The following is a 26457-nucleotide window of genomic DNA, read 5'->3' as shown; positions in this document are numbered from 1 at the left end:
ATCCAACAAGTGTGACTCAAAACTCCCTGGCACTCCCTGAGTTGTGGCCAGTGGCACCAGGAGGAGGCACCAGTTATTCTACTGGTGGCAGCTGTGAGGACTAGTTTAGACATTAAAAAAACCACTTAAAAATCCAAAGCAAGACACATGCACTTGTTCAGGATTTGGACAATGCAAAAGGACTTTCAGGCAATTAATTGGAATTTTGCCTGGAGCAGAACTTGCTGTGCTGGCAGGTAACACCTGCCAGAGGTTTCTGGTCCAGCTGGAGAGTGGCCCTGAGGAGGCAGGGATGACCTGGAGGTTTGAGTTCTCAGTACCAGCATGCCCAACTCCCAGTGACTTTCACACAATCCAATTAAATTACAAACACTAATCAGCTGCAGCCTTGCTTCCTGTGCCCTTCCCTTCATTGGAAACTCCAGGTGCACATCAGGCATCCTGCAGGGGAGTTGCACAATGATTTGATGATGTGTTTGCACAGCAGGTAGGAAATTCAAAAGCTTTGTTGTGCTTCTATTTCCCAGAAATTCCCCAGTCTCCAGCTGAGAACGAATATTTGCAGCTCCCCAGGCTTTCAAAGGGGTGAAGCAGGAACAGAGTGGAAGGAACAGAAATCCTGTCCCTGGAGCAGCAGGTTGGAAAAGGCCACTGGTAACTGAGCACAAGAGCCAGCCACAGGTGAGTGACACTGCACACAGTGTGGGCAGGGACAGAAACCCACTGGTCAGAGCAAGGAAATGTTAAAGAATTATTAAAAAAATTAAAATTTAAAGCATCCAGGGTAGCTCCAAAGTGATTCCATTTTTGTCCATGCCAGGGGTGTGCTGGGATGCTGCAGGTGAGTGGAACCAGGGCCAGCAGGTGCCCCTGAACCCAGCCCTGCCCAGGGCTCCCTGCAGCAGCCTGGGCACCTCTGCTCTGCACTGCTCCAGGTTTTAGGGAAGATTATTAACATTTCTACTAATCCCAAACCACTGAACCGTCCCTGCAGAGCAACAGAGGTTTCACAGCTGATCCGACCCCAGGCCCAGCTCTAAACTAAACTAAACTAAAAATGCAGCAGGACAGAGTTTAACAATCAAAACAACGCGGCACAGCTGCAAAGACACAAATGACATTAAAGCACCAAACCTGCTGTGACTGGGAAGGCTTTTCCTTTCAGTGAAAGGTGCACCTCCTGAATTTCAGACACACAGAGACTTCCTGAAATGAATTGGAGATGACACCCAATAGCCAAGGCAGCCACTGCTAATTATTTAATTAAATCATGTACTGAAATCTGCATGGAGACAACTGCAGAATCTGCCTCCAATGCAAGCACTTCAGCACTGACAAACCCCAGGAAAGCAGGAATTACAAAAGGCACCTTCTCCAAAACCTGAGTGAACCACCACAACAGAATATATAATTATATATACATATGTATTTATATTTATATTTGTACTATTTATATTTATATCATGCCCTGGTTTGGGCTGGAAGGGACCTCAGAGGTCATCTCATTCTAGAAACACTTCCAAGTCCTCAAGGTCCAGTTACTGTGGAGACTTTCTGCAATCAACTCCTGTGCATCCCTGCAACCTGAATGGATCCCAGACAAGCCCATTGCATTTGGAGGTACCTTTACAAGGTGTGCAGATGGAGAGGGAGGCACAAAATGTCATTGCTGCCTTCAGAAAAATTAATGCCCAGTAAACCAACTGCTGGAAGGGTGGCATGAAGTTAAATGACAGCACTGCTGCAAGCAGGACCAAAAACCCCAGTGCTTCCTGTGAGTGTCCTGCCAGGTGTTGTTTGTGGGACCTTCAACACCAAACCCTCCTTGGGGAGGGCTCAGCCCAGGCAAGAACCTCACAAGCCCGAGAGCAGAAGTACCAAGCCTTTATTGGAAGATCCATGGTTCCAGGGCAGAGCTGTGTCCAGGGGCCAGTCCCACCCAGCTGAGGGTGGGGCAGTGCTGCTGCTGGATCTCCCCTTCCCCAGGACACCACCAGCCTCTGTCCCAGCCTTTGGGCTCCCCTGAGCTGCTGCTGCCAGCACTGAGTGGGCCAAACCAAGGAACTGCCTCTTGGAAAAGCCAAACACCGCAAGGGAAGGGGAAAAATAAATAAAAAAAAAGAATAAATCACACACTGGACACAGTTATCACTATGAGAAGTTGAACGAGTTGCTTTACATCCACATTGCAAATAATTTCACAAGCTGGGAAATGAGTTTGCTGAGTCTCCTCTTGCCCTGGGGGTGGAGGGTGTTGGTTTGCTGGATCCTGGCACGGGATGTCAGAGCCACACTGAATCCATGTTATCTGTTGTTGTTGGGGTTTTGAACAAAGTTGATGGAGTAGGAGCCAGTTGATGAATCCTGTTTGATCTGGAAGTTCTCTGTTGACAGGCCAAAGGGACGCAGCACCAAATTGCCCAGATCCTTCAGTTTGCCTGCAGTGACGTTCCAAAAGAACACAGTGAGAGCTGAGCAGAGGAAAATCCCATGGAATTCCACCCAGCTACAGCCCAGCCCTGCTGATTTATCCAGCACAGGTAAATGCTGAGGAAATCTCTGCATTTTGTTAATATTCAGGCTCTTAGGAGAATCAAAAATCACTGTTAAATATGCACAGAGTATGAGAGTTAATAAAGTCCTGTCAGTATAAGGATCACACATGATTTCTGACTCTGGAAAATGGATCTTGCTACAGCTGTAAGAGGGGAAGGACAACAAAAGGACATCCTTTAAAAAAATCCTATATAGAAATTACAGAACAGATAAAGTCAAACAGGAAGCAGAGGTAACAACTTCACTGCTGGCTGAACACAAACCCCTGGCATGACAACGCAAAGGAAGAAGATGGCCAGTTTTCAAAGAAAAACATTCTTTTCCTCCTGGTTTCAATGTAGAACTGTAGATTTCCCAAAGGAAAAGCAGAAGTTTGGACAAGTTGAAGCCTTCTCAAGGTTTGCCTCCCCAGGCATACCCCATCTCTCCAAAAGCTCCCACCTGCACTGATCCTCAGGGAATGGGTTTTGTTTTGCTGAGAGCTGAGTGTGACAACAGAAATTGCTGCCATGGAAAATCCACTGAGCAGCTGCAGCAGCCAAGGGCCTGGAACACCTGGGAATGCCACAGCTATTCCTGCCTGGAGGGGCTTGGAGTCCTGAGAACTCCCTGGCACTGTGCTCACCTCCCCTGGGCCTCTGGGGCAAGTGAAATCCTGGAATTTGGGCTGGAAGGGACCTTAAAAATCATCTATTCCACCTCTGCCATGTCAGGGGCACCTCCCACTGTCCCAGGTCTCCCAGCCCCAGTGTCCAGCCTGGCCTGGGACACTGCCAGGGATCCAGGGACAGCCAGAGCTGCTCTGGGCACCTGTGCCAGGGCCTGCCCACCCTCACAGGGAAGGATTTCTTCCCAGTATCTGGACAAAGAAAACCCTGAGCCCACCAAAGCAAATGGGTGGGGAGACACAAATTTCCTTCAACTTGACTTTTTTAATGGGAATTCACAGATGAGGTGGTTCAGGGATGTGGCCAAAGTCAGTCCAGCAGCAGCTCAGGTAGGATTAAACTCTTTGTACATCTTTATTATTTTTTAAGGTACACCTGTTGAAGATGACATTTATCCCTTTATGCAGCACCCTGAAAGTATTTTTGGTAGCATCTGTCTGAGTGACATGAAGAGGTTTTTTTGTACTTCTGGACAAACATTTGGCCAGGGCTGAGCTTCAGGTCTGGGGTGAGCAGTGTCTCAGTGGAGAATCCTGCAGAATCTGGCGTGGCTGGAGGCCCCCAGCACTGCAGCTGGGCAGGAGAGCAGAGCTTGCCTTGCAGGACACTGGAGAGGTTTCCTCCAATTGCAGGAAGCTGGATGCTCTTTTCCAAACCCATAAACACCCCCTGCAGCTGGAGCAGCTCCCCAGCACAGCAGGGCTTGGGGCTTTATGATAATTCCAGCAGCACATCCCAGCTCACCTTCCTGCTCTGTCCCTCCCCAGGCAGGCTTGGGGCAGCCACACTGAATTAATTGTTAATGAGGCAAAGAAAGCCTTGGCTTTTCCGGGCACTCCAGCCCAGAGCTGCTGCTGCTGTCCTGGCACACACAGAGCCAGCATTGTAGGGGAGCTCTGTCTCCTCCTCCCACAGCTCCTTTCAGCCCTAAATTAAGGGCTGTAGTGAACTGCAACCCCCTCCTAAAGAAAAGCTCCCTCACAGCCTGTGCTGGGAGGAAGGAAAAGGCACCACGTGGAGCTGGGACTCAGCTGCAGAGGCTGCCCAGCCTCCACCACTCCCTGTCCCCAAGCAGGGTCACCCTCTCCTCCCTCTGCCCTTATTCTCACACATTTTGCTCTTTTTCTTTCAAACACACCCTGTTTATTTTCCACCTGCAACTCCAGCACATTCAGGTTTTTCACCAAAGCAAATATTCAGAGGTTAACAAGAAAACAGAACTGTAAAAATGAATTTAGGGCTCAGAAGTCTGTGATTCATTACTCACCTAAACTGCAATTCAACACCCTATTGAAAGAGGCAGATGCAGGAAAAGATTACTCACAATTTACATTAAGATGTAACAGCCAAAATTAATTGCTATTCAGTCTTTCTGGCAATAATTCTGGCTTAGTTGCTGGTGTTAATATGAGGTTTGGAAGTTGAAAAGCTCCATCTTGCTTGTGTAAAGAATTCTTTTGGAGAAAAGACAAATTTCCTGATGAGGTCTCTTCTCTGTGTAACTTCTTGTATTACCAATATTTTTAAGCAATTAAAAGAGCAAGGGCAAATCCTTCTCCCTTCCCTAAATGGTAAATGAGGACTGAGCTGTAACTGTAATTTGGCTCTGATTTAACTACTTAAAATCACCTTGTGCAGGGTTGGGGTTTAGCAGCTCAGCTGCAAACACAACATAACTGTCAATAGAAAAAAAAAACCAAACCCAAACAAACCCCATAATTCTTTAGGCACAAAGCCTGATAAATGTCTTTGCTGATCTCAGGTAGCTGGAAAAATCTCTTTTGGGCAGGTGAGGAGCTCTGGCCCCCAGACTGCTAAAACCATTCCAAAGCCCCCCTCTCCCCACACCCTCTCCCCAAAGGAGTGCTCCCAGATATCACAATAATTCTAAAAGTCTCTGAACAAGACTGCAAATCGCTGGCCTTAAGGAGAGAAACACAAAACACCCCAGAGAATGGTCACTGTTCACACCCTCAGTCACTGGGCCAGAGGATGCTCAGAAGAAGGAAAAGCCTCTTGGATTTCACATCTCCTGCCCCAAGTCCAGCTCTCTGATGTGAGCTCAGGGCTCCCTTCATCCTGAGCAAGCTTCAGTGCCAAGGGGCTGATCAAACATGGCAAGAACTAAAATACAAAAGTCAGCCCTGCAGAAGGGACACACAGCACCAGAGGGCTTGGCCTGGCCACAAACCAGGATTCTTCTGGTGACATCAACCTCACAGTCACATGGGCCAGAAGGAAAATCCAGCCAGGAATGTGTGCTCTGGGTTATTTACACACAAGCACTGCACAGGGGGTTCAGCCTCTGACAGAAATGAGCTGCAGCCCTGGGAAACAGGAAGCACACTTGGGAAGGAGGAGGATGCACTCCATTTATCTGGCTTTGTTTGTACACAGCTCCAGTTCCATGACAGTGGAGATGGCTGGGCAACCCAGGCCTTGCTTGAGTTGAAAGAATGAAAGCTCACCAAAACCAGGAGAGGCCAATTCACTGCCTGAGGATCAGCTCAAGATCCAAAGGAGCCAAAGCACAGACTGGGACACTGCTCCTAATTTCAGTTTAGAGTCAGTGCTCCTGCTGCAGGCCTGGCCTGAACTATCAGGATGCCTCAGACTTGCTGTGCTGGAGCCCAAAAGTCTGGAATTCAACCCAGGCACCTGAGCTGCCCCCTGGGAAGGCAGGAATGTCCCCCTGGCACTGCCCAAGCCCAGTCACCCAGCTCCAGCCACAGAGCCACGAGCCAGCTCCATCCTGGCAGTGGGAAATGCCATCAGGAAGGGTGGGAAAGTGGAAACAGCTTCAAACAAATTCACTGTACAACAAAACAAAGGAATCTCAGAACCACCACATTCCATCGAGTTTCTCTTCTCCCACTCCTTCTGAGCTCCCATCCAAGCCCCCCTTCAGGGCTTTCCTGACCTCAGACAGAGCTGCAGCACTGCAAACCTTGGGAGTGTTTCCTTGCTCCATGGCATCCCCACTGCCTCCCCTAACAACAGCACACAGAGAACCTTGGAACACTCAGGAGCAGGAGCTGCCCACATTCCTGACTTCATTTCAGGAGAATGTTTTATAGAAACCCCTCAGTTTGTGTGACAGCCACAGCCACCACTGCCACCATCATTGTCACTTAACCAGAGCTGTGACAACCCAACACATGTGAGGCTGGGGGTGAACACAGGTTCTGTGTTGTCCTACCCTGCTCTCAGTCTGCCTCCTTGAACTCCTTGTGTGACATCACTGAGAAGGGATTTCTCTCTCCAGAATCCCAACAGAAACAGTCTGAGTGGTTCCCAAAAGCCCAGCCCAGACCTGAAATCTCAACTGCCACTTTTGAAGTATTAACACTGTTAACAGAAATTCCACCTAGTCTGACACCCAGGAAAAAAGCAGCAGTGCAGGGGCTGGATTTACTGTTCCAGTCAAATCCCTTGTGATTAGTGAGGCCCTCTGGAGTTCAGCAAAGATCAGGAATTATTTTCATATTACTTTGTGCTGAAACCCACCCCATGTCCTACCCATGGGCCTGATCCTTCCGGAGATTTCTGCATTTGTCATTTATTTATAGCTCCATCACCCTTAACCTGCTTTATTTGGGGCTTGTTCTCAGCACAATGGGGGAAGCAGGCTCTGATCCTGTAAAGCTCTGCAAAGCCTCACTGACACTCTGCTAGGTCAGGGCAGAACAAAGCCAGAGCAAACCAGAGGCTGCAGAAAAGAAATTACAGAGAAACATCAGCATAAGCTGAAACAGTCTCTTCTTCCCAAATACACCAAGAATCAGTGTGAAAGACTGAGTTGTTTAACCTGATTTTCTGCAGAGCAGCCAAACACTGCCTTAGGAATGGTAATTCCACTCCTGGTGCTCACCCTGGCTGGGTCCAATTCAGCCTCCAACCAAACAGCAATGAAATGCTGAATAAATCAAGGCAATGAAATGCTGAATAAATCAAGGCAAACACGAACACTTGGAGGTCTCTGGGCTGGAAGTGCTACAGAAAGAATCACATTTATTTCTTCAGCCCCCAGATCAAACATGCCCAGTTATTCCAGCTGAGGGAGTTCCTTTAGGCACAGGTTTAGTGCAAGCCCTGGTTTATCCCTTTCATGGGAATGTTTGCTTTGAGGGTTTATTTGCAGGAAGAAAGGGCTGAGCAGTTGGGCTGTGTCAAATCACCTTCCCCACCTCTTACATACCAATATGAAATTGTTTTAGAAGGGTTTTTCTTTCTTTAAATGGAATAATGGCCTTTTCTGCATGGGAGAATTCCTTGTCTCCAATTTACTGAAGGTGAAACCAAGCAATTGAGAACTATAAAGAAATCAGGAGTTTTGTGTAACACTGAACAAATATTTCCTTTCAGATTTATCTCCTTTAAATTTCATACAAGAGATTCTATTCATGCATTTTTTCCTAGTAGATTATGAAGGTTTTTATCAAAGTACATGCTACTCACCCAACATTTCTTTCTTTAATTTTTCATTCCTCTCCTCAATTTGCTGTGGTAATCTCTGTGGAGAGAGAGAAAAACTGGAATCAGATCCCTGCTTTCACTAATGCTCCCATTTTGGACATCAGCAGTGACAGACACAAATCCTGGTGTGCAGTTCCAGAACACTGCTAATGCAGAGCCTCAGCACCTCCCACTCCAGGAATGCCTTATGGACACCCATTTTTATCTGATGTCTGTGATACTTATCCCAAAGTACAGAAGTTTCTGGAAAATCTCTTCATCTGCCCTAAAATCCCTCAAAACTGTGTGGAGGCTGAAATTCTCCCATCAGTTACACACCTGTGAAAACCCAACCCTAACCACTGCTTCCATATAATGACACTTTCTGGGAAAGCAGCAATAGGGGTGGATTTGAGCACAAACATGATAATTCCAAACTGCTTAGTCTGGCATTGAAAAAGTCAAAAATAACTGAGGATTGCAATCAGAACCCCAGCTCTGCACTCCTGAAATACAAACAGTGCTCGAGTATTGGAGCAGGTACCAAATCAGGAACCAAAGAACTATTGTGCATTTCATATTTTAATCTGTCATTTAACAGGGTCATGACATTCCCTAGAGCAGTGTGAGATCATTCCTGTGGGCAGGGAGGAGGAAGATTTGCTCTAACTGTGAATGAAACCCATTTGCAGATTTTCTTGAGGCATCATTTTCATTGCCAGTGAGGGGAAAAGATCCTGTGATATTCCTGCAAGGCAGAGACACTTTTACCTGACAGCAGAGCAAAGCTTCTCAGCCTCCTCCAGGTCAGAGATGTAACCAGGTATGTGGAGTCAACAGCTGAAACTTGGGGGGGGGTTTTCATTACGAAATTTAGAGATTTATGATGAGTGTTTGAAAAGTGTGAAATTATAGCTGTCAGGATTTCCTTAATAGGTTTTCAAGAAGGGAGTTTTAAGCTTCAGTCTCAATAGTTTGCTTCTTCCCTCAAATCTGACAAGGACCAGCTGAAGGAATGCCAGAGCAGGGGAATTTGAGGGCATTTTGTCCAAAGGGCTCTGCAGCCAAAGGCTCTGCCTGGCCAAGGAGCTCAGGGAGCAGGAGGGGGTGAACCCCACCCTGTGCACTGCCCAGGCACAGAAATCAGGAATAAACATTGAATAAATTCTGAACTGGGCCTGAAGGAGCAGCAGCCCTGCTGGGGATTCCCTGCTGGGGCTGGCTGAGGGCCCTGCTGTGGGATCATCAGGGCACAGCCACTGGGAGGAATCCTGGCTCTGCAGGGGCCCAGGCACAGTGCTGGGGTTCCAACCAGCCAGCCCTGAGGGTCTCACTCAGAATCCTGGGCTATCCTCAGAGGGGAGAGACCACCAGGATCATCCAGCCCAGCTCCTGGCCCTGCACAGACCCAACAACCCCAGCCTGGCATCCCTGGAGCAGTGTCCAGACCCTGCTGGAGCTCTGGGCTGTGCCCATTCCCTGGGGAGCTGCTCCTGGCCCAGGGGGAGCCCCAGCCCAGCTCCAGGTCCTTTATGGGAGCTCAGCTGTTTTATGGGGTCACCCCTCACCACCAACAGCACTCACACAGTTAAGCTGAATATTTTCTGCCATCAGTGCAACTGATCCAGTCCCCCAGGAAATCATTCCAGGCAAGGTTTCTTGCCTAATATGCCATAAAAGCTGTTCCTAATCTGTCACTTACAACAGCACAGTGTGGGGAAAAGGGGGGCACAATCACTGCTAATGATTTATTTTCCCAAATGGAGACTTAAAACAATTAAGCCTTTCAAGAAGATTTTTGTAACAACATATTCTGAGTGGGTTTAGAGACAAATCTGCAGGTGATGCACGTGAGTTTCTTTTTCCTTCTGAGGCAGAATCCATTGCAGGTTCACTGGTGCGAAGCTGAACTAAAATAATGAAAAATAAGTTAGGCCAAAGTTCACTGAAAGGCTTAAGCTTACCATGCAAGCTTCTCTGGCTTGATGAACTGAGGGGTCTTTTTCTAGGACTGCCTTATAATCTTCCAGAGCTTCATCTAATTTTTCTGTTTTTTCATAGAGTTCTGCTCTCCTCAGCAAAGCTCTGACATAGTGAGGGTCTAATTCCACAGCTGCAAAACAAAAGCAAAGCCCAGGATTGTACTTGAAACATTTCCCCAGCCCTCAAATGAATTCTCAAGTGTGTATTACATTTGTAAGTTGTCCTTAGAATGTAACTCAGGATCAAGCAGAGGCACAGCTTAAAGCTAAGCTGAATTCAGGAGCAGCTGCCTGGGACAGTCTCATGATCATGTTTCATTTAATGTCCACAACCTCTCACAGATGGAAGTGATTTATGATCACAAAGCTTTAAATGTGCAATCCTATCCGTGCAGGGATTCTAAGTGATGCTACAGAAACTTTAAGGACCTGCAAGATATTTCAGTTTTTGTGTGTTTAGCAAGTGGCTATTATTAGATTGCAGCTAAAGTTAAACATCCCTCCAGACACACACAGCAGGGAAAATCAGCCTTGCCACGCTTATCTCAGTTCAAGCGGAGACAAACTCCAGGAGAATTTCTGGAGCTCTTCTGAATTTAATATCAAACAGTTCAGGTTGTGTTGGGAATGCACAAACAGTGATTTCAGCCCTGAGAGCTGGCAGAAGGGCATCTGAATCTCAGCTCTTCCTCCCCTCACTCCCTTGGCAGCCAGGGCTCTTTGCAGTACAGTTCAAACTGAATGCTAAACTCAGCAGTCACCTCCACATGGTAATTCCTCAAGAATTCCTTCATCCATTTTCCACCACAGAAACAGGGAATGTGAAAGATTTCACCACAGAAATTGGAAATGTGAAAGATTTTTCATCACAGAAAGAGCTCTGTCCATTTTATAATTCCTAGCTCATTAAAATGGTTCTGGGGACAATTAAATCTCAGATTATCCAGGTGAATATTCCAGTTTATCTTCTGGCAAGGACAAAGGCAATGGCACAGTCAGCAAGCTGCAGGTGACTGAATTGCTCTGCTGTGCTCCAGTCCCTGGGGAGTGTCAGGCCCTGGCAGCTGAAGTCTCCCTGCTCAAAGCACATTGATTTTCTCTGAGCCACTGCAAAATTCAAGGTGTTTTTCAGAAAGCAGCAGCTCCAAACCAGGCAAAGCCCCAGCGAGAGAGGCCAGGGAGATTTGGTACCTCCAGGAGCCCTTTCAGCAAGCACAGCTCCCATTTCTGTGCAGGCAGGGCTGGCACACAGCCACTGGATTAGTGCTCTGATTGGTAATTTGGATTTTTTCCCCAGCTGTCACAGGGAGTTTAACAAACACTCGAGGGTGGGTGAGTGGGTGGAAGCAATAAAGCAAAGCACAGCTGAACTGATTCCACCAGAAGGTGCAGAGACAGAACTGTGCAGGGCAGGAACAGGGGAACATAAGCCCTGGTGACAAAGCAAAAGCTGTGCAGGAAAGGGATTGGATAATGCTGTTAACTCTATAAAGCCACAGAGTTCTTTGGAACCTGGGATTAAACCAGGATTTGGGGGGGATAGCAGGTGGAAGTGGGTTTGAAATCACAGGTGTGGGAAACAGTTTCCACAGAAAAGACTGTCCTCTTAAAAACAAGGACAAACTGCAGCCTTATGGTACAAGATAATAGAAAGTAAATTACTGCAGATAGGAAAGGCTTGACAGGCATTTTACAAAATAAGTAATACAAATCAGGTGCTTTCTGTTCAGTTCTTTAAAAACCCTTATGCCCAAAATTACAGCTCTGCAGTAAAGGCACTAAATGACACAATTTATGTACAAAAATCTGGCACAAGGACAGCACAGAGAGGAAAAAGTACCTTTGGTGCAGTCACTCAGGGCAGCCTCTGTCTTGTCCTAGAACACAAAACAGTTTTGTTAGATTGAAGTCACATTTCTTCATGTCCCCAGCCCTGGAGGTGGCACTCGGTGCTCTGGGCTGGGGACAGGGTGGGGATGGGGCACAGCTGGGACTGGAGGGCTCTGATCCCTTCACAATTGCATTTGAGCCACACTCAGTCCAGTGTGACACAGAATGAAGCCAGCACTGACCTGTTTCATTTTTGCAGCAGCTCTGTTGGAGAACAGAACAGCCCTGTCCTTCTGGAAGCAGGCTGGGCAGATCTGCAGGGCCTTGGTGTAGGACTCTTCTGCCTCTCCAAAGTCTGCAGAGCAACAAAACCCAAACCAAACCATTTATTTCAAACTCTGAACCCCATGGATGAGGCTCTTTGGAAACAGTTCTCAGTATCTGCTGATGTGACACAGAATCACTAGCTGCTCTCAAAGATCATTACTGAGTTCATAAATACAATTGATTATTTTAGGATGTACTTAATTTTGCTAATAAAAGCAGGAAACTGAGCTGAATGCACCAAGTGCAGCAGAAGTGGATGTAATTCCCATCCCTGACATTGTTTCCTCTTTGAGCAGAGGTGGAATCCTTTGGCTGAAGTGCTGAAAGCTGTCACTGCACTGCCCAGAGCAGCTGCAGGGAGCTTTTATGGCCACATCATCTTCACCTGACTGAAAGATCAAGGAGTGGCCTGGGGTGAGACCCAGCAACACTGCAGACCTGTGGCTCTCCTGGGTTGAGCACTTCCCTCCTGCCCTCTGATGCCTTCCAGAGCATCCTGAGCTGTGCTCAATCATTGCAGAGCTGTGTTCCCTCAGGACTCCATGAGGCATCTCCTGCCTGCTCCCCAGGGCACACAGATTCCCTGCCTGTGTCCTGCTGAGGGAGGCAGGCACTGCAATTCCTGCTTTCTCTGGGAATCCTCCACCCACAGCAGGTTCAATCAAAGGCAGGTGTCAAAACCACTTCCCCCCTTCTGTTTGCTCACTAAAATCAATGTATAAAGGTACAAGGCAGCTACAGAGCCCCAGATCTTGCATCAGTTCTAAGCACAACCATCAGCCCAACTCAGAGCCCCAGGGAAACCTTTTCTGATCAGTGAAGGAAACCCTGGCTCTTGGAAGGCAGTCCAAAATCCATGGTTTTCATGGGAATCCTGCTTTAGTATCCAAACCTTTGGATTTAAACACCTCTAAAGGAGCTCTGATAGCTCTGTCTCTTCTCTAGAGCTGGATAGAAAATGCAAGAGGTGATAAAATTCAACAAGGATGGTGTGAGGGCTTCCTCAGAGCTTCCTGCAGCACCCCCACGATGGCTCAGTACTAATGTGGGATATCTAACACCCACAGGGTGTTCAGACATGACCAACCCACCTCCTTTCTTGAAGTGCTCGTTTCCTTTCTCCTTCAGCCCCGTGCTCTCCTTTCTTCTTTTCTACAAAAGGAAAGACAATGTCTCAGAGTATTCCACTGAAATGAGCAAGTAGGTCAGCTGCAGCTCCAAATAAAGTATGGAAGGGAAGCAGAATGAAACAGAACCTGAAGAGTTTTAACTCTGCCAAGATCTGCTTGTAGACCCTGTGACATGAAATACTTTCTATATCCATGGAACAGTGGAGTGTAACAGCAAGGCAATTAAAAAGCTCCACTCCACAGCCACCAGGATGCAGGGAGAGCATCCATGGAGAATTCCATGCTCTAAACCAACACATCAGCTTTTACTGGCTGTTTGCTTCTCCTTTCCAACTCCATTTAATTCACTCACTGCAGGTCAACTGTGCAGAATGCATTTTAAATGTAAAGTCTCACAAGTTTTGCTTGAAATAATTCCACCTCAGCAATGCTGGTTATTTTCAGAGATGCACAAGGAAAAGGTCCAGGCTGAGAAAGATTTCTGCCCTGAAAGATTTCTTAGGGGGAGTCAGTGAACCCCCAGAAGCAGGTTCTTTGTGCAGTGGGAGCTGCACGTGTGAGCAGAGCTGTGTTCTCAACCATGAATATCCTGGCCCGAGGGGAGGCCAGGCTCAGGCTCCCAGGCTGTGACACAGAAACCCAGGATGTCCCCGAGCCATCCCTGCCACCCCTGACAGTCCTGACACAAAGCAGGCAAGGGCAGGCACCCCTCAAGCTCAGGAGTGTACAAAAGCCAGCCTTGGAGCTCTGGATTTCCTCCCAGCACACAAAGGGCTTCAATGGAGGTGTCTGTAAATGACAGATCACCGAGCAATTAAAAAGCCAACAGTAGGAAAAGGAGCAGTTTCCTTTCCTGCAGATTGTGTGAATCAAGGATTAATGCAATTATCAATATCACACAGAACATCTCCTTGGAAACAGCTAAATATAGTACAGAGTGTGGAGCACTGCAGCAGCTCCCAGCTATGCCAGGGAGCTGACAAACAGCTCAAACTCCCAGGTTCTCCCTCCTGCTCTTGTGCCTCTGGGGATCGATTCCCCTGACCACTGGCACACCTTGAGAGCAGATCAGCCTCAGTGGAAGGACACTGAGCCATGATTCCACAGCAGAATCTCACCTGACCCCTCTGATACATGCCCACACCATCACATTTGTTCCTACTGCCCATTAAACAGCTCCTCCAATAGCCATCACTGCTCACATTTGAAAGAAACCCCACAAACACAGGGCACACAAACCACGCAATTGTTCAGGAAGTGCCTTTGCTCAGGGAGGGCTGACAAACCCCAAACCCTTCCACAGCACCCCAAGGGACACACTTGGTGCTTTCTAAACATGAACACGCAAATTCCATGCTTCAGGCTGCATGAAAATCTCAAATCTCTGTGTAATGCACAGCTCTGCTGCTCAGCACAGGCAATGTGGAACTGCTACACCTCAGTTTTCCAGGGAGCAGACAGAAATTCCTGCCTGGACCCCACAAAAAGGCATTTTAAATATTCTGCAGGGCACAAAGGGTGACAATGATGCCAGGCTCTCGTGGCACTGAACAAAGCAGCCCCATGTGAGCACAGGGCAGGCCTGAGATGAGGATCCTGCTGGAAAGATCTCCACAGATGCCCTCAGTGAGGGGAAGGGCTGCCTGAAACACAAACCCCACTGACTTCATTGCTCATGACCTATTTAGAAGTGGCCTTTCAGTGCCACGAGCACTCTCTGCTGCACAGGGCTCAGTTACAGCTCCACAAGAATGAAAGGATTTCTATCATCAACACAACTACAGCATGCTCACAGCAGTCCTGAGGCAGAAACCCTGCAATCAAGGGATTTGGATGAAAAGTTTCACCTGCATTATCAATATTTTGTTTCATTTTATCCAAATTATTTTAAAATATTACATGTTTACCCTAATTATACATGAAATGCTAATATAAAAAGTGACTTGCAGCAAGAAAGCTTCAGAAGAATAAGCTTTATACTAAAAAAGGAGGAAAAGGAAAAACAACAAAGCAACAAAGCAGCACTTTTAAGAGCTCTGCGTATGATTTTGTAATTAATTCAGCTCCCTGCAAAGCAGCAATGGCTCAAAACTTGCCTTTCTGTGAGAGCCTGACCAACAATTTCAACAGATCCCTGGTTTATGGGTTTCACTTCCAAACTGAGTGGCCAAAGTATTTTTAAAAAGGAGAAGTCTGCAGGGAACCTCCTGCACATCGATGGATTTGCATTTCAGGTATCACTGACCAAGAAGCAACATCTCAAAGCCAATTCCTCTGGCTTTTCCACAAAATGTGAGAGCATGAAAAATGGATGAGCGCCTCAATGCTGAAGGCACTGCCCTGCAAAGCAGGCTGGGTGTGAAAGAAATGCATTATTTATTCCTCATCCAGACATTCCTGGAACAGAAATTCCTAGCACAGAACAACTCCCAGGATTTCCATTTCAGCTGCTGAGATCCAGGGAAAGCCCCAAAGCACTCCAGCCCTGCCCTGGGGAATTCCCAGCAGATTTGGGATGGATCAGTCCCGAGGGATGTGCACAGTGTGCCCCCAACACCCAGGGGCTGCCATCCCTCCCTGGCAGGGAACGAGGTCAGCCTGAGTCCCAGATTCCCAGGAAAAGCCATCCTGGCCTGCTCCTGCCCCAGGCTGCTCACACACAGCCTGCAGGCAGCCACAGCTCCCCAGTGAAGCATTTTCTGCTCTTCAGTGGCAGCAAAATCTGAAGGTTTGGGGTTTTTGTGAATTTTAGTAATGCAAAGATGACAAATTGCATGGCAGGCACTGATTGTGATGTGGTTTAAATATTTTTTTGAAGTTCAGAAGAAACAACTGAATGTAACTGGTGATGATTCTTACAGGATCTGATTAGAAATGTTTAAATTTGGATACTGAATTCCAATCCCCTACTCAGAAAAAAAAAATCAGTATTTAACCCAAACATGCCTGGCAAAGCCAGGGCTGCTGGAGATGATCTCAAGTCATGACAAGGGACAGCCTGGCCTTGTGACAATAAAGCACAAACCTAAATCCCTGCACCTCAGCTGCTCTGCCAAAGCACTCAGGGTTAACAAGAAAAGCATGATATGAAATAAAATGTTATAGAATTTATTTATAACTGTATAATTATAAATCAATTTTATTTGGATATTAAATGTAATTTTTATAATAATAACAACATTATTATTATAAAATGATAATAACAGCAACCCACAAATTCCCTGTTTCCTTGGGAAGCGAGCAATGCAACAGAAAGTGCTGGAAGTGAAATCCCTGAGCAGGCAGTGGGAGCTGAAGGAACAACAGCCTCAGTTTGTGACACTGCCCCCAACATTTCCTCTGGCTGTTGCTGTGCTGGGATTGATCCCTTGATTTCCCTTTGCTGGGAACTGCTCCTGGCTCCAGTTCTGCAGAGGTTCCACTTCCAGTGAGCCTGCCCCTCAGTCCCTTGGGAAGGTCACCCAAACCAGGGACATCAAATTGCTGCAGTTCAGAGGGGGCACAGGAACTGGAATTCGAAACAGACCAGGAATGCATTTTTCAGCTGCCAGCCCCACTGCTCAGTCCCTCATTAGCAGCTGTCTGCTTCCCCCTGCAGTTTTGGGAAGCTACTGCTCTATCCTGCATCCCAGGCTCTGCATCTCAGTTTAAGGTTGGAGTCACCCCAAAGCTGCCCTTGGGAGGTGCCAGGGCAGTGGCAGGGATGGACCTGGCCTGGCCCTGCTCCCTGGGACTCCATGGGAAAGAACTCTGCTCCTTCTTCTACCAAATCCCCAGATGGAATTGGAAGCAGCAGTGCCAGAGCAGGGAAGGAGGTCAGAGCCCTCGCTGGCAGCCCCAGTTAAGCCCAGCCTCAGTGTGGCCTCGCTGGGTGACAAGAGTGCCACTGATCCCTTTGTGCAGGGACAGGAGCTGCCCACAAACCCATCAGCAGCGGGGAAAGGCCGGGATGTGACAGCAGCACTCCCTGCACAGAAATGCACAACTGAACTCAGGACCCAGATCAGACGGCAGCACACAAAGGGACATGGAGGGAGAATTCTCCCTCTTCCTAATAAATTGTCACTCAGCAAAAGTTTTGTTTGTTTAAAACTCAAAGAATTATAAATCACACAGGGAGATTCTAATGCCAGCTTTTATTAAATTCTTCTCAGCAGCTCTTGCAATTAATGACTCCAGCAGATCCAGATTTACTGCTCAAATGTTCTTGTCCAGGCTTTAACTCACAACATGTGACAGGATGTTTTATTCTATACAGAAACTTCCCCTTATGGAAACAATAGGATCAACCCAAAGGCCCAGGGAGGAAAGGAAGGGTGAGGAGGGGGCAGCTTAAAGGAAATGTCTTCACTTCTCTAACATATCCTACAGCCTGCAGAAACAGGGGGGTTAAAAAAAGGAAATTTTACTGTTTAGCCCAGCAAGAATGTCTGGCATCACTCAAAAATCTTATTTCTTAAATTCAGTCTACCACACTCTTACAGAGCTGCTCACAATAGACTCCTCAAGAATCTCCTCTTGCTTGTGCTGCTGACCCACTCCTGCTGTCAGAACAGGAATTGTGATCCAGCCAGCTGCAGGCCCAGGGCACGTGGAGAGGCCAGAGGAGGAACTGCTCAGGGGAATATTGGGTACTTATTGAGCGTCTCACAGAACACAGGCTTCCAAATCCAAAATGAGAGGCCAGCTGCTGAAGTCCTTGCCACAGGACAGGAGAGCATTGCCAGGATGGAGGAGCTGAGGGACTGGGAGTCCTGCACTGGATAAACTCCTCATGAAAGGGTGGCCCTGAGAGCAGGGCTAACAGTGACCCTGCAACAGCTGCTGGGTGTCCTCAGATTCATTCTGCAGAGCAGCCCCACGTCAAAGCCATCCCTGTCACTGACAAGCAGCCAGAAAAATCTGCTTGGAATGCATCAAAAGCAATTTGCTGCTCAGTGCCCCTGCTGAGGCAGCAGCAGCAGCCTTGTGAAACAACAACCAAACCCTGCAAAGGTGAATTTCAATCCTTAAAATGCTGAGGTGCAACCCCAGGCAAGGAACCAGGCTGTGGTTTTGAGAACTTCTTACAGGTTTGTGTCTTAATATCCCTGCAAGTTCTTATTTTGCTTCTCTGTGAAGAGAAGATTTCTCAGGGTCTCCCTGGAAGGAATCCTGCTGCTTAACATCAGAAATCTCCCTGTGTGTGGCTCTTGAAATGTAATTAGAGAGAACACACAATCCCTCCCTCTCCTTCCCTCTGAGCTGCAGAGCCTCTGCACAGGTGAGTGTTGACTCTGAGCTGCTGGAACCTGGAACACCCAGAGCCAGGCCAGGATCTGCCTTTGCATCTCCAGAATCAATCAGAGGCTTTTCCTACAGCCCTTTACTGAACACCACTCCACAGAGCCTGTTTATTCCAGCTGCTGAACACAGCAGTGGGGTTTGGAACAAAACCCCAAGCTCAGGAGGTGTAACTCCATAAACTTGGCTGGGGCAGGGCTCACACCCAGCTCTCCTTGTGCCCTGAGCCCAGTTTGTGGCTGGTGCTGCAACACCAGCTCCTGGGGAGATTTTGTGCTTTAGACAGGCAGCCAAATCAAATCCATCTCCCCAGGTGCCAGCACCAGGCTGCTGTTTGATGTCTGCTTCCACCAGCACTGCCCTGCATCCCAAAATCCAGCTTGATTTCCCTTGAGCCACTCCCTCAGAGCTGCACTGCCCCTGAGGGCTCACCATGACCCAGCACTGCTGAGAGGCTGCTCCCCACCTCAGCAGCCAAAAACCACTCCTGACTATTTCTGTCTCATTTGCTGCAGCTGCAATAAAAATAAATGAAAAATCACATTGCCCTTCTCAAAAAAACAACCTTTTGAGTCATTGGAAGGAGGCTGTAAGGGTTTTAAAAAGCTCTCAGTAAATGAATGTACAGCACTGTTTTCAGCCTGGGACTGCAGGACTTTTTCTTAAAAGCTGCAGTATTTAACAGAAACTTTTATAATCAGAATATACAGAATGTTGCACTTTGAAAAATAAATTCATGGCCATCAGTAGCAAGTACAAGGAGCAGAGTTGGAGCAGCAACTGAGGAGTGACCTGGCCAGGGGGAGATCATGGAAGAGGCCACTCCAGTGGCTGTCACAACTGCCTGAGCTCCTGGTTCTGCTCTGCATTCACAAGCAGCTCTGCTTGTATCATGCCAGCAATCCTTTGCTAGAGAATAAAACTACATCTGAAAACCTGCAAGATTCAGAAATCTCTCAGAGGAACATAAAAAGCTGCTGGTGCAGTACTTGTGGTGCTGGTGAGAGACAGAATCCCTCAGTTAGGGTAGCTGAAATCACAAACCACCCTGAAGGGCAGAATTGTTCACCACTGGAAATAAACCTGCAGAAAGATGAGAGCTCAGCTGCCTCCAGCCTTTGTCTGAGGAAACCTTCCCAGTTTGAAGCAGTTGTTGTTTTGCACTGCCATAGCCCCTTTCAGTGGAGTTCCACAAAGCTGAGTGCCAAGACTCAACATTCCCAATTATTTTGGTCATTTGACAGCAGGCAAAGATCCATGTGCAAAATGAGATGATTATCTAAAAATACACCCAAACCAGGAACAGCAGGAAAATCAACCCAGCCAATTGCCAGGCTTGCTGCTCTTTTCAGAGTTCAGTTCCAGAACAATTTCCCCCCAGTTTTCAGCAGTTTGTCTGTGAAGCTCTGGAGTCCCAGGCAGGTGCTGCAGCCCCAGTGTGACTCAAGCTGACAGTGCTCCTCATTGGACAGCAATAAACACAAGGAGAAAGAAGGGACTGCTCACTCCCACTGGAAAAAACCCAAGGGCAATGAAATGATGTTTGTGTGTGAGGAGGTCAAGGAAGGATTTTTGCCCTCTGCTCAGCACCTGAGAGATGCATTTGGAGAATGCCCTGTTTGGGGCAAAACCCAAATCAAACAAATCAAACAAACTCCTTCCTACAGCAGCAACAACAAGACCCTGACTTCCCACAGGGACTCCAGGATGCTCAGGGCTCTGCAATAAAGGAAATTCTAATTAAACACAGGACAAAAGTTTCCAGCATAGTTTAAAAGCAGCACAGGGAGCCAGAGGGGCTGTGCCAGAGATGCCCCTGGCTCTAGGCAGGGGCTTGCACTAAAATCCTCAAAGGATGGCCCAGAACACCTCCTGACACTGCCACTGCCATGCTTCACTGCTGAATTACAACTGGCAGCATCACTCTGCCCGTTCAGAGCCCAATCTGAGATCCAAAGGGATTCCCAGCAGCTCCAGCACACACCAGAAGCACTTTCAGTCTCACTCCTACTCCAAGGGGACTCTGCCCAATGCTGTCCTTCCCCAGTATTGCTTTTCCCCCTCAAGGAAATTGTGTATTTACACAAGATTGGTTCCACAGATGAGAAACTGCATTTGTCTGTTCCCTGCTGCAGGATGAGCTTGTCCAATGTGACAGCAGTGAAATCAAACTCACAGATTTAATGTGGGTTTGTTTGACTAAAGCCCAAATAACCCACAGGGATCTACTCCAATGGAACCCTGCTCTCTGGATTCCCATAACCAACCCTTCAGGGAAACCATCCTGAAATCTGCTGAGTTTTAGAGAGGCACCTTGCAGGCACTCAGGGGAAATCACGGGATGCACAGACAGTGACAGCAGCAACAGGGGGAGTTTTGGTGCTGAAATTACCAATTTCTGAGTCACAGCCACCCCACCCACTGCTCAGGCACACAAAACCTGCCCTGGAACAGGAGTGAAAGCAGCAAAGAAAGGCACAAACATTTGCTACCTAAAAGAGGGAATTTAGAACAGTCAAACTCAAGGGCTCTAAAGGTGCCTCTGTGTCAGAATACTCCAAACATTGACTGCACACAGATCATCTCACACCTGCACACAGATAATTTCATACCTGCAAACAGATCATTTCACACCTGTACAGAGATCACTGCACACAGACAATTTCATACCTACACACAGATCACTGCACACAGATATTTCACACCTGCACACAGACATTTCACACCTGCACTGTGCTCTGCATTACCTGTTTCTCCTCCTCTGGCATATCTTTCTCTAGTTCTAGCAAGTATTCTTCCTCTAGCTCTGTCTGCTTCCTGGAGCTACTCCCGTCCTCCTGAGCGTTCCCTTCATCATCCAGCACAGCTCCCTTGGCCCCAAAGGAGTCGTGACAGTCATGGAAGCACTCCTCTGAGGGATCCCGGCCTGGGGAGGGGGCACAGCCCCTGTCCAGGCTCTGGGGGTGCTGGCCATCCCTGGGGGCAGTCTCTGGAGCCTTCTGATCCGACAGCTTCAGGTGATTCAGTGACTCCTCAAGTGGGCTTGCAGCTTTAAATTCTTCCATGCTGGGCTCCTGGCAGGGGTTGTGGCAGTGACAAAGGAGTGACACTCAGTAATCATCATTAACAGACTCATTAGCAACCAAATGCCAGCACCGGGGGGTGAGGCTGGAGGGGAGCACAGGGGTCACTGGGGCCACCCCCTGCATTCCCAAACACGGGGCACAGGGGGTCTGTGTGGCTCTGGAACACCCGGGAGGAGACCCCACCCCTGTCTGGGCTCTGCTCAGGGCTGGCACTGCCCAGGGCGGTTCTGCCTCCTGGGCAGGGAATTGCTGGGCTCAGCCCCTGCCAGGGGCTCTGCTGGGCACTGCTGGGCCTGGAGCAGAGCCTGGCCCTGCTCTGCCCCTTCCCTTGCATATTTATACACATCTACACGTACTTAATGACTGAATTTACCTTATCCGCATTTACAAATCTTTAAAGTGCTCTTGACATCCTTAAGGGAAACTCGCATCTCTCGGGGCGGGGGAAACTTCCCTGCATTCCACGTCCCGCGCAGGGACACAGGGCCGGGGCACTGCACCCATGAGTGCGGGAACTGCCGAGCTCGGATCCCCGGGCCAGCCCAGCCCAGCCCAGCCCCGCGGGCCCGGTCCCGCACCCCGGCCCCGGCACGGCTGGCCCAGCGCGGCCCCTCCAGCCCCACCACGACCCCCGGGGCGCCGTGCCCGGCTCGCAGCGCCCGCCCCGCGCTGCCCGGAGCGGAGGGGACGGTGCAGACCGGGACCATCCTCCCCTGCCCCGCCGGGTCCCGCCCGGTCCCCCCGGGCCGGGCCGGGCCGGACCCCGAGCCCAGGGCCCGCACTCACCTGCGCCAGCCGCACTTCCGGCTTCCGGCTTCCGCCACGCCCCCGGCACGAGAACCGCTTCCGGCAGCGACAGCCAATGGGCGGTGGGGCGCGCGCGTGGCATGCCGGGAACTGTAGTTCTCTGCTGTGACGTCAGGGAGCGCAGGTGAGAACGGGTGAGGGAGGGCAGAGACTTTTTCCCGTGAATATTTCATGTTTGCACAGCTCAGGAATATTCGGGTTTTCCCCGGAACTTTGGGATGATGCTCCTCTTGCTCAGCCTCACACCCCATTCTGGTTTTGCACAACATTAAAATGTTAAAGGTATTCCAAATGTGAGCCCAAAAGGAGGCTTGAACTGTGCCAGGGGATGGAACAACACCCTTGGGTAAAACCAGCCGCAGACTCTGGAGGTTTTGCGCTTGAGTGGTTCTTTAGAAATTCCTAAAAACTGCTGCCTACAGCAGAAGATTCAACAAGAACCAGGTGACAACTGGAATTGATAAACCCCAGCAATCAGGAAATACCTTCTCAATTTATATATTATAATATATAATTATAATAATATATTTATAAATATATTACATATTATAATATTATGCCTTCTTATATTATATAGTATAGAAATTATATAGTATAGAAATTCCTACATACTGCTGCCATAGCAGAAGATTCAACACGAGCTAGGTGATAATTGGAATTGATAAACCTCAGCAATCTGGAAAATACTTTCTCATTATTATGAAGTTTCTCAATATATAGAAGTTATATATTATAGAAATATATAAGTTATATAATAATAAGAAGTTATATATTATAGAAATATATAAGTTATAGAAGTTATATATTATAGAAATTTCTAAATACTGCTGCCCACAGCAGAAGATTCAACATGAGCCAGGTGATAATTTGAATTGATAAAACCCAGAATTTGGAACATACCTTTTCATTATTTATTATAATTACAATTATAACTATTTCTGATTACTGAACGCGGGATACCCAGCTCCCCGCTGCCCCAGGGGGAAGCCGTCCCGTTGGAAAGGCTGCACTGAAGCCGCGTTCAGCCCGGGGAACGCAGGGATCGGGGATTTGCAGCCCGCAGGGGGCGGTGTTGGACTGGCCGGGCCGGGTCCCGCTCGGTGCCGGCGGGGCTGGGCTGCGCCCCGAGCCCCTCCGGAGAGGGACAGACATCGCGCAAGCACCCCAGGCTCCCGGCCGCGTGTTACGTTTACTCCTCTCGACAGCTCTTTTTGGTCTTCGCAGTGAAGAAACCAAAGCTGGACAAATCAAATCAAGGAAAGGAAAAAATAATTTCCATTTGCTGGAGGTCGCAGAAAGTTCAGGTTCTTCACCAGAATTAAACATTTGCACACAAGTCTCAGTGGAATCAAATGGTTGTGCTTCCCAAAGAACATTTTGAAAGGAAATTGTGAAATAGGCAATTAAAGGCTATTTAATCACAACTATAAATTAAAGTTTTACTACATCCGCTTTTTAGGCTGACTTGTTGGAGGAACGGTGATGGATTCTTATTAATTTGAAATATCCATTCTCTTTTTCTCTGTGTCTTGGCTGAAGTGCTATAAAGACTATGGGAATTGCTAGACAGGGAGCAAGTTCTTCACAGCTCAAGCCAATGTGTTCTGTTCTAAGAAATTCCCACTAACAGCCCCAGATTTCCTTTCCCTGTCTCCTTCCACTTATGTGGCACTGGAATTTTGGCTATTCTGGGAAAAAGCCACCTCACAGATCAGACCTGAGTAAAAATGCAATGTAATTTTCTGCTTTAACCCATGCAGGACAGCAGAGGGGTGCAGGGGGATCTGTCCTTGTCATTGTGACATAAACTGGCATCACAGCCCTGTTTTCTCCCTGGGGACACTGGCTTTATCTCCTCAGATTAATTAAAACCCAGCAGACAAACCTGGTTTATCCCCTCACTTTAATTCAAACCCAAGCAGACAAACCTGGTTTACTCCTTCAGTTTAATTCACACCCAAGCAGGTAAACCTGGTTTATCCCCTCAGTTTAGTTCCAACCCAAACCAGATAAACTTGGTTTATCCCCTCAGTTTAGTTCCCATCCAAGCAGGCAAACCTGGTTTATCTCTCAGTTTAATTCCAACCCAGGCAGACAAACCTGTTGTCCTGGGATTGTTAAATCTGACAGTGGAACTGCAACCTTGCAGTCCCCCAAAAACCACAGTGGGTGCAAACATTTCATGGCCCCAGGGTGGTGTGTGTCCCCATTCTGAGGTGTTTCTCTCTCCCTCCCCAGGTGCAGAGCTGTCTGTGGGCTCCATTCCTGCCCTCTGGGATGTGGAGCCAGGGAGGAGCTGGGAGAAGGTGAGCAACCCCTATGGAATGAATCCATCCAGAACCCCTGTATTCCCTGGGGATGAGCTGCTCAGTGTGTGGGATGAGGACACTGCATGTGAGCACACCCACAATTCCATCCCATAACTGCTGGGATTATCTCCTGTGCTGGGCAATTTTCTGCTCGTTTGTCTGAGGTGAAAGTCAAGCACACAGACCCAGAGCACACAGCTCAGCTGCTGAATTGAAAGTTGCTATTTTGACACTTCCCAGACTGGAACTGTACTTTGTAATACCAATGTCCTCTCTCTCCTCTCTCCATCACTTTTGTAAAGATAATGGGAAGCTGCATTTCCAAAGAGCCAAGGATGCAGGATGCTCTCCAGCTCCAGCCTCATTCAGCTGGATTGATTTTAGCATAACTCTTCTCACAAATGAGCAGCGCATTGAGAGCTGAGTGCACTGAAGCCTAATGGGTTTAATTTCTGTACAGCTGGGCTGTGACAAAGCTCCTGAGCCATTCCAGCTGTGCCTCTGCACTGAGTGGCTCTGGAGCAGCCCCTCCTCAGCAGCTTAACCTGGGAAATTCAGTGTTTTATGAACACCTTGGGTGTTAAATGGCGGCAATTAATTTAGAGAGGCAAATCTGTTTGCCCACAGAGTGGATTCATCAGACAGTCTGTGAATGAGCATAAAATGATGCCACCACGTGCCACTGCATGTTCTGCTTGGCAAACTCAGTTTGGCTGTAATAAAAAATGGGCTTGTCCCTCAAGGCCTTATGATTGTGCCCTGGCCCAAATAGTTTTTCCTTTAAAGGAAAACATTGCATCAAAAGAAGGACTAACATAAGGAAAAGGGTGATTTGTACAGCCTCATTTGGGCTGGCTTTGCCTGGTGGAGGTTGTGAAAGATTCCAGTATTCAGAATAGATCTCCTCTGGACAAGTCGGGTGGCCTTGCTAAAGTTTCATATTTTAAGGTGGCATAGCAGACTTTGTCATCTGTAATCTTTGCAGTCCCTCCTTAAGATCCATGTGGAGTTTTCCCCTAATTTTCAAACTGACAAAGAGGTCCTGGTGAAGGAACTCCTGTAACTTATTCCTGATGGAAGGGTACGAGTATTGGTGATGAGGGAAGCTACAGCGGCAAATTTAGTGGCTGTGAATGTTTTATTTTGTAGTGAGAATCCTGATGAGGGATCGTGGCTGAATTCCAGCCCCATGGTAACAGGAACAAGTGTTTCAATTGTTGAGAAATGACTTTAATCATTGTTTTCCATCTGTAAAGTGCAAGTGTACAGCAATGTATGGAACAATTGGGAATTATGGGCACAGCCAAGGACAACCTGGAATGACCTCAGTGCATTCCTCATTGGTCCATCCTTCCATCCATCCATCCATCCATCATCCATCCATCCTTCCATCCATCCATCCATCATCCATCCATCCATCCATCCATCCATCCATCATCCATCCATCCATCATCCATCCATCCATCCATCCATCCATCCATCCATCCATCCTTCCATCCATCCATCCATCATCCATCCATCCATCCATCCATCCATCCATCATCCATCATCCATCCATCATCCGTCCATCCATCCGTCCATCCATCCCTCCATCCATCATCCATCATCCATCCATGCATCCATCATCCATCCATCATCCATCCATCCATCCATCCATCATCCATCCATCCATCCATCCATCATCCATCCATCATCCATCCATCCATCCATCATCCATCCATCATCCATCCATCATCCATCCATCCATCCATCCATCCATCCATCCATCCATCCATCCATCCCTCCCCACCCCATTTCACCCTCTCTCCACACAGCTCTCTCTGGCTGTTCAGCTCTCCCAGGCCACCTGAGGAGTCCCTTGTGCCCTTCCCTGGGCATTGCACCCTCCCTGTCCTCAGTAGTTTCTCTGGGAATTGCCGGGGATCTGGGCAGTCCCTGCTGCCGGGCACTGCTGTGGCACGAAGCCTCCTGTCCCCCCTGTCCCCCTGTCCCCCCGTCCGTCCCCTGAGAACAGCAGGGTCCAG

General features: G+C 48.1%; 1 protein-coding gene across 2 annotated transcripts; it reads right to left on the bottom strand.

The window, feature by feature from the left end:
* Window positions 1-2145: 2145 nt before the first annotated feature.
* TTC1 (tetratricopeptide repeat domain 1) lies at window positions 2146-22132 on the bottom strand. 2 transcript variants are annotated; one of them, XM_059483476.1, is made up of 8 exons: window positions 22104-22132; window positions 20979-21305; window positions 12910-12970; window positions 11734-11846; window positions 11502-11538; window positions 9644-9792; window positions 7683-7737; window positions 2146-2438 (listed from the first exon to the last, which is right to left on the bottom strand). In XM_059483476.1, the coding sequence occupies exons 2-8, from the start codon at window positions 21294-21296 to the stop codon at window positions 2305-2307; spliced, it is 867 nt and encodes a 288-aa protein (XP_059339459.1). In that variant the 5' UTR covers window positions 21297-21305; window positions 22104-22132; the 3' UTR covers window positions 2146-2304. The 2 variants fall into 2 exon arrangements, with proteins under 2 accessions (XP_059339459.1, XP_059339458.1); XM_059483475.1 differs by lacking the exon at window positions 22104-22132 and adding an exon at window positions 21691-21933.
* Window positions 22133-26457: the final 4325 nt, after the last annotated feature.

Source organism: Ammospiza nelsoni, chromosome 16 (assembly GCF_027579445.1).
Source record: "Ammospiza nelsoni isolate bAmmNel1 chromosome 16, bAmmNel1.pri, whole genome shotgun sequence".
In the NCBI taxonomy this organism is placed as follows: Eukaryota; Metazoa; Chordata; class Aves; order Passeriformes; family Passerellidae; genus Ammospiza; species Ammospiza nelsoni.
This window is presented reverse-complemented; position numbering and strand designations above follow the sequence as displayed.

Excerpts from the sequence above, each read along its gene's own strand:
- TTC1 (XM_059483476.1), bottom strand. The coding sequence starts at position 21,296 with ATGGAAGAATTTAAAGCTGCAAGCCCACTTGAGGAGTCACTGAATCAC. Across the intron at positions 11,539-11,733 it reads CTGCTGCAAAAATGAAACAG|GACAAGACAGAGGCTGCCCT; the intron begins GTCAGTGCTGGC and ends TTTGTGTTCTAG. Across the intron at positions 9,793-11,501 it reads CCTGAGTGACTGCACCAAAG|CTGTGGAATTAGACCCTCAC; the intron begins GTACTTTTTCCT and ends TTTGTTTTGCAG.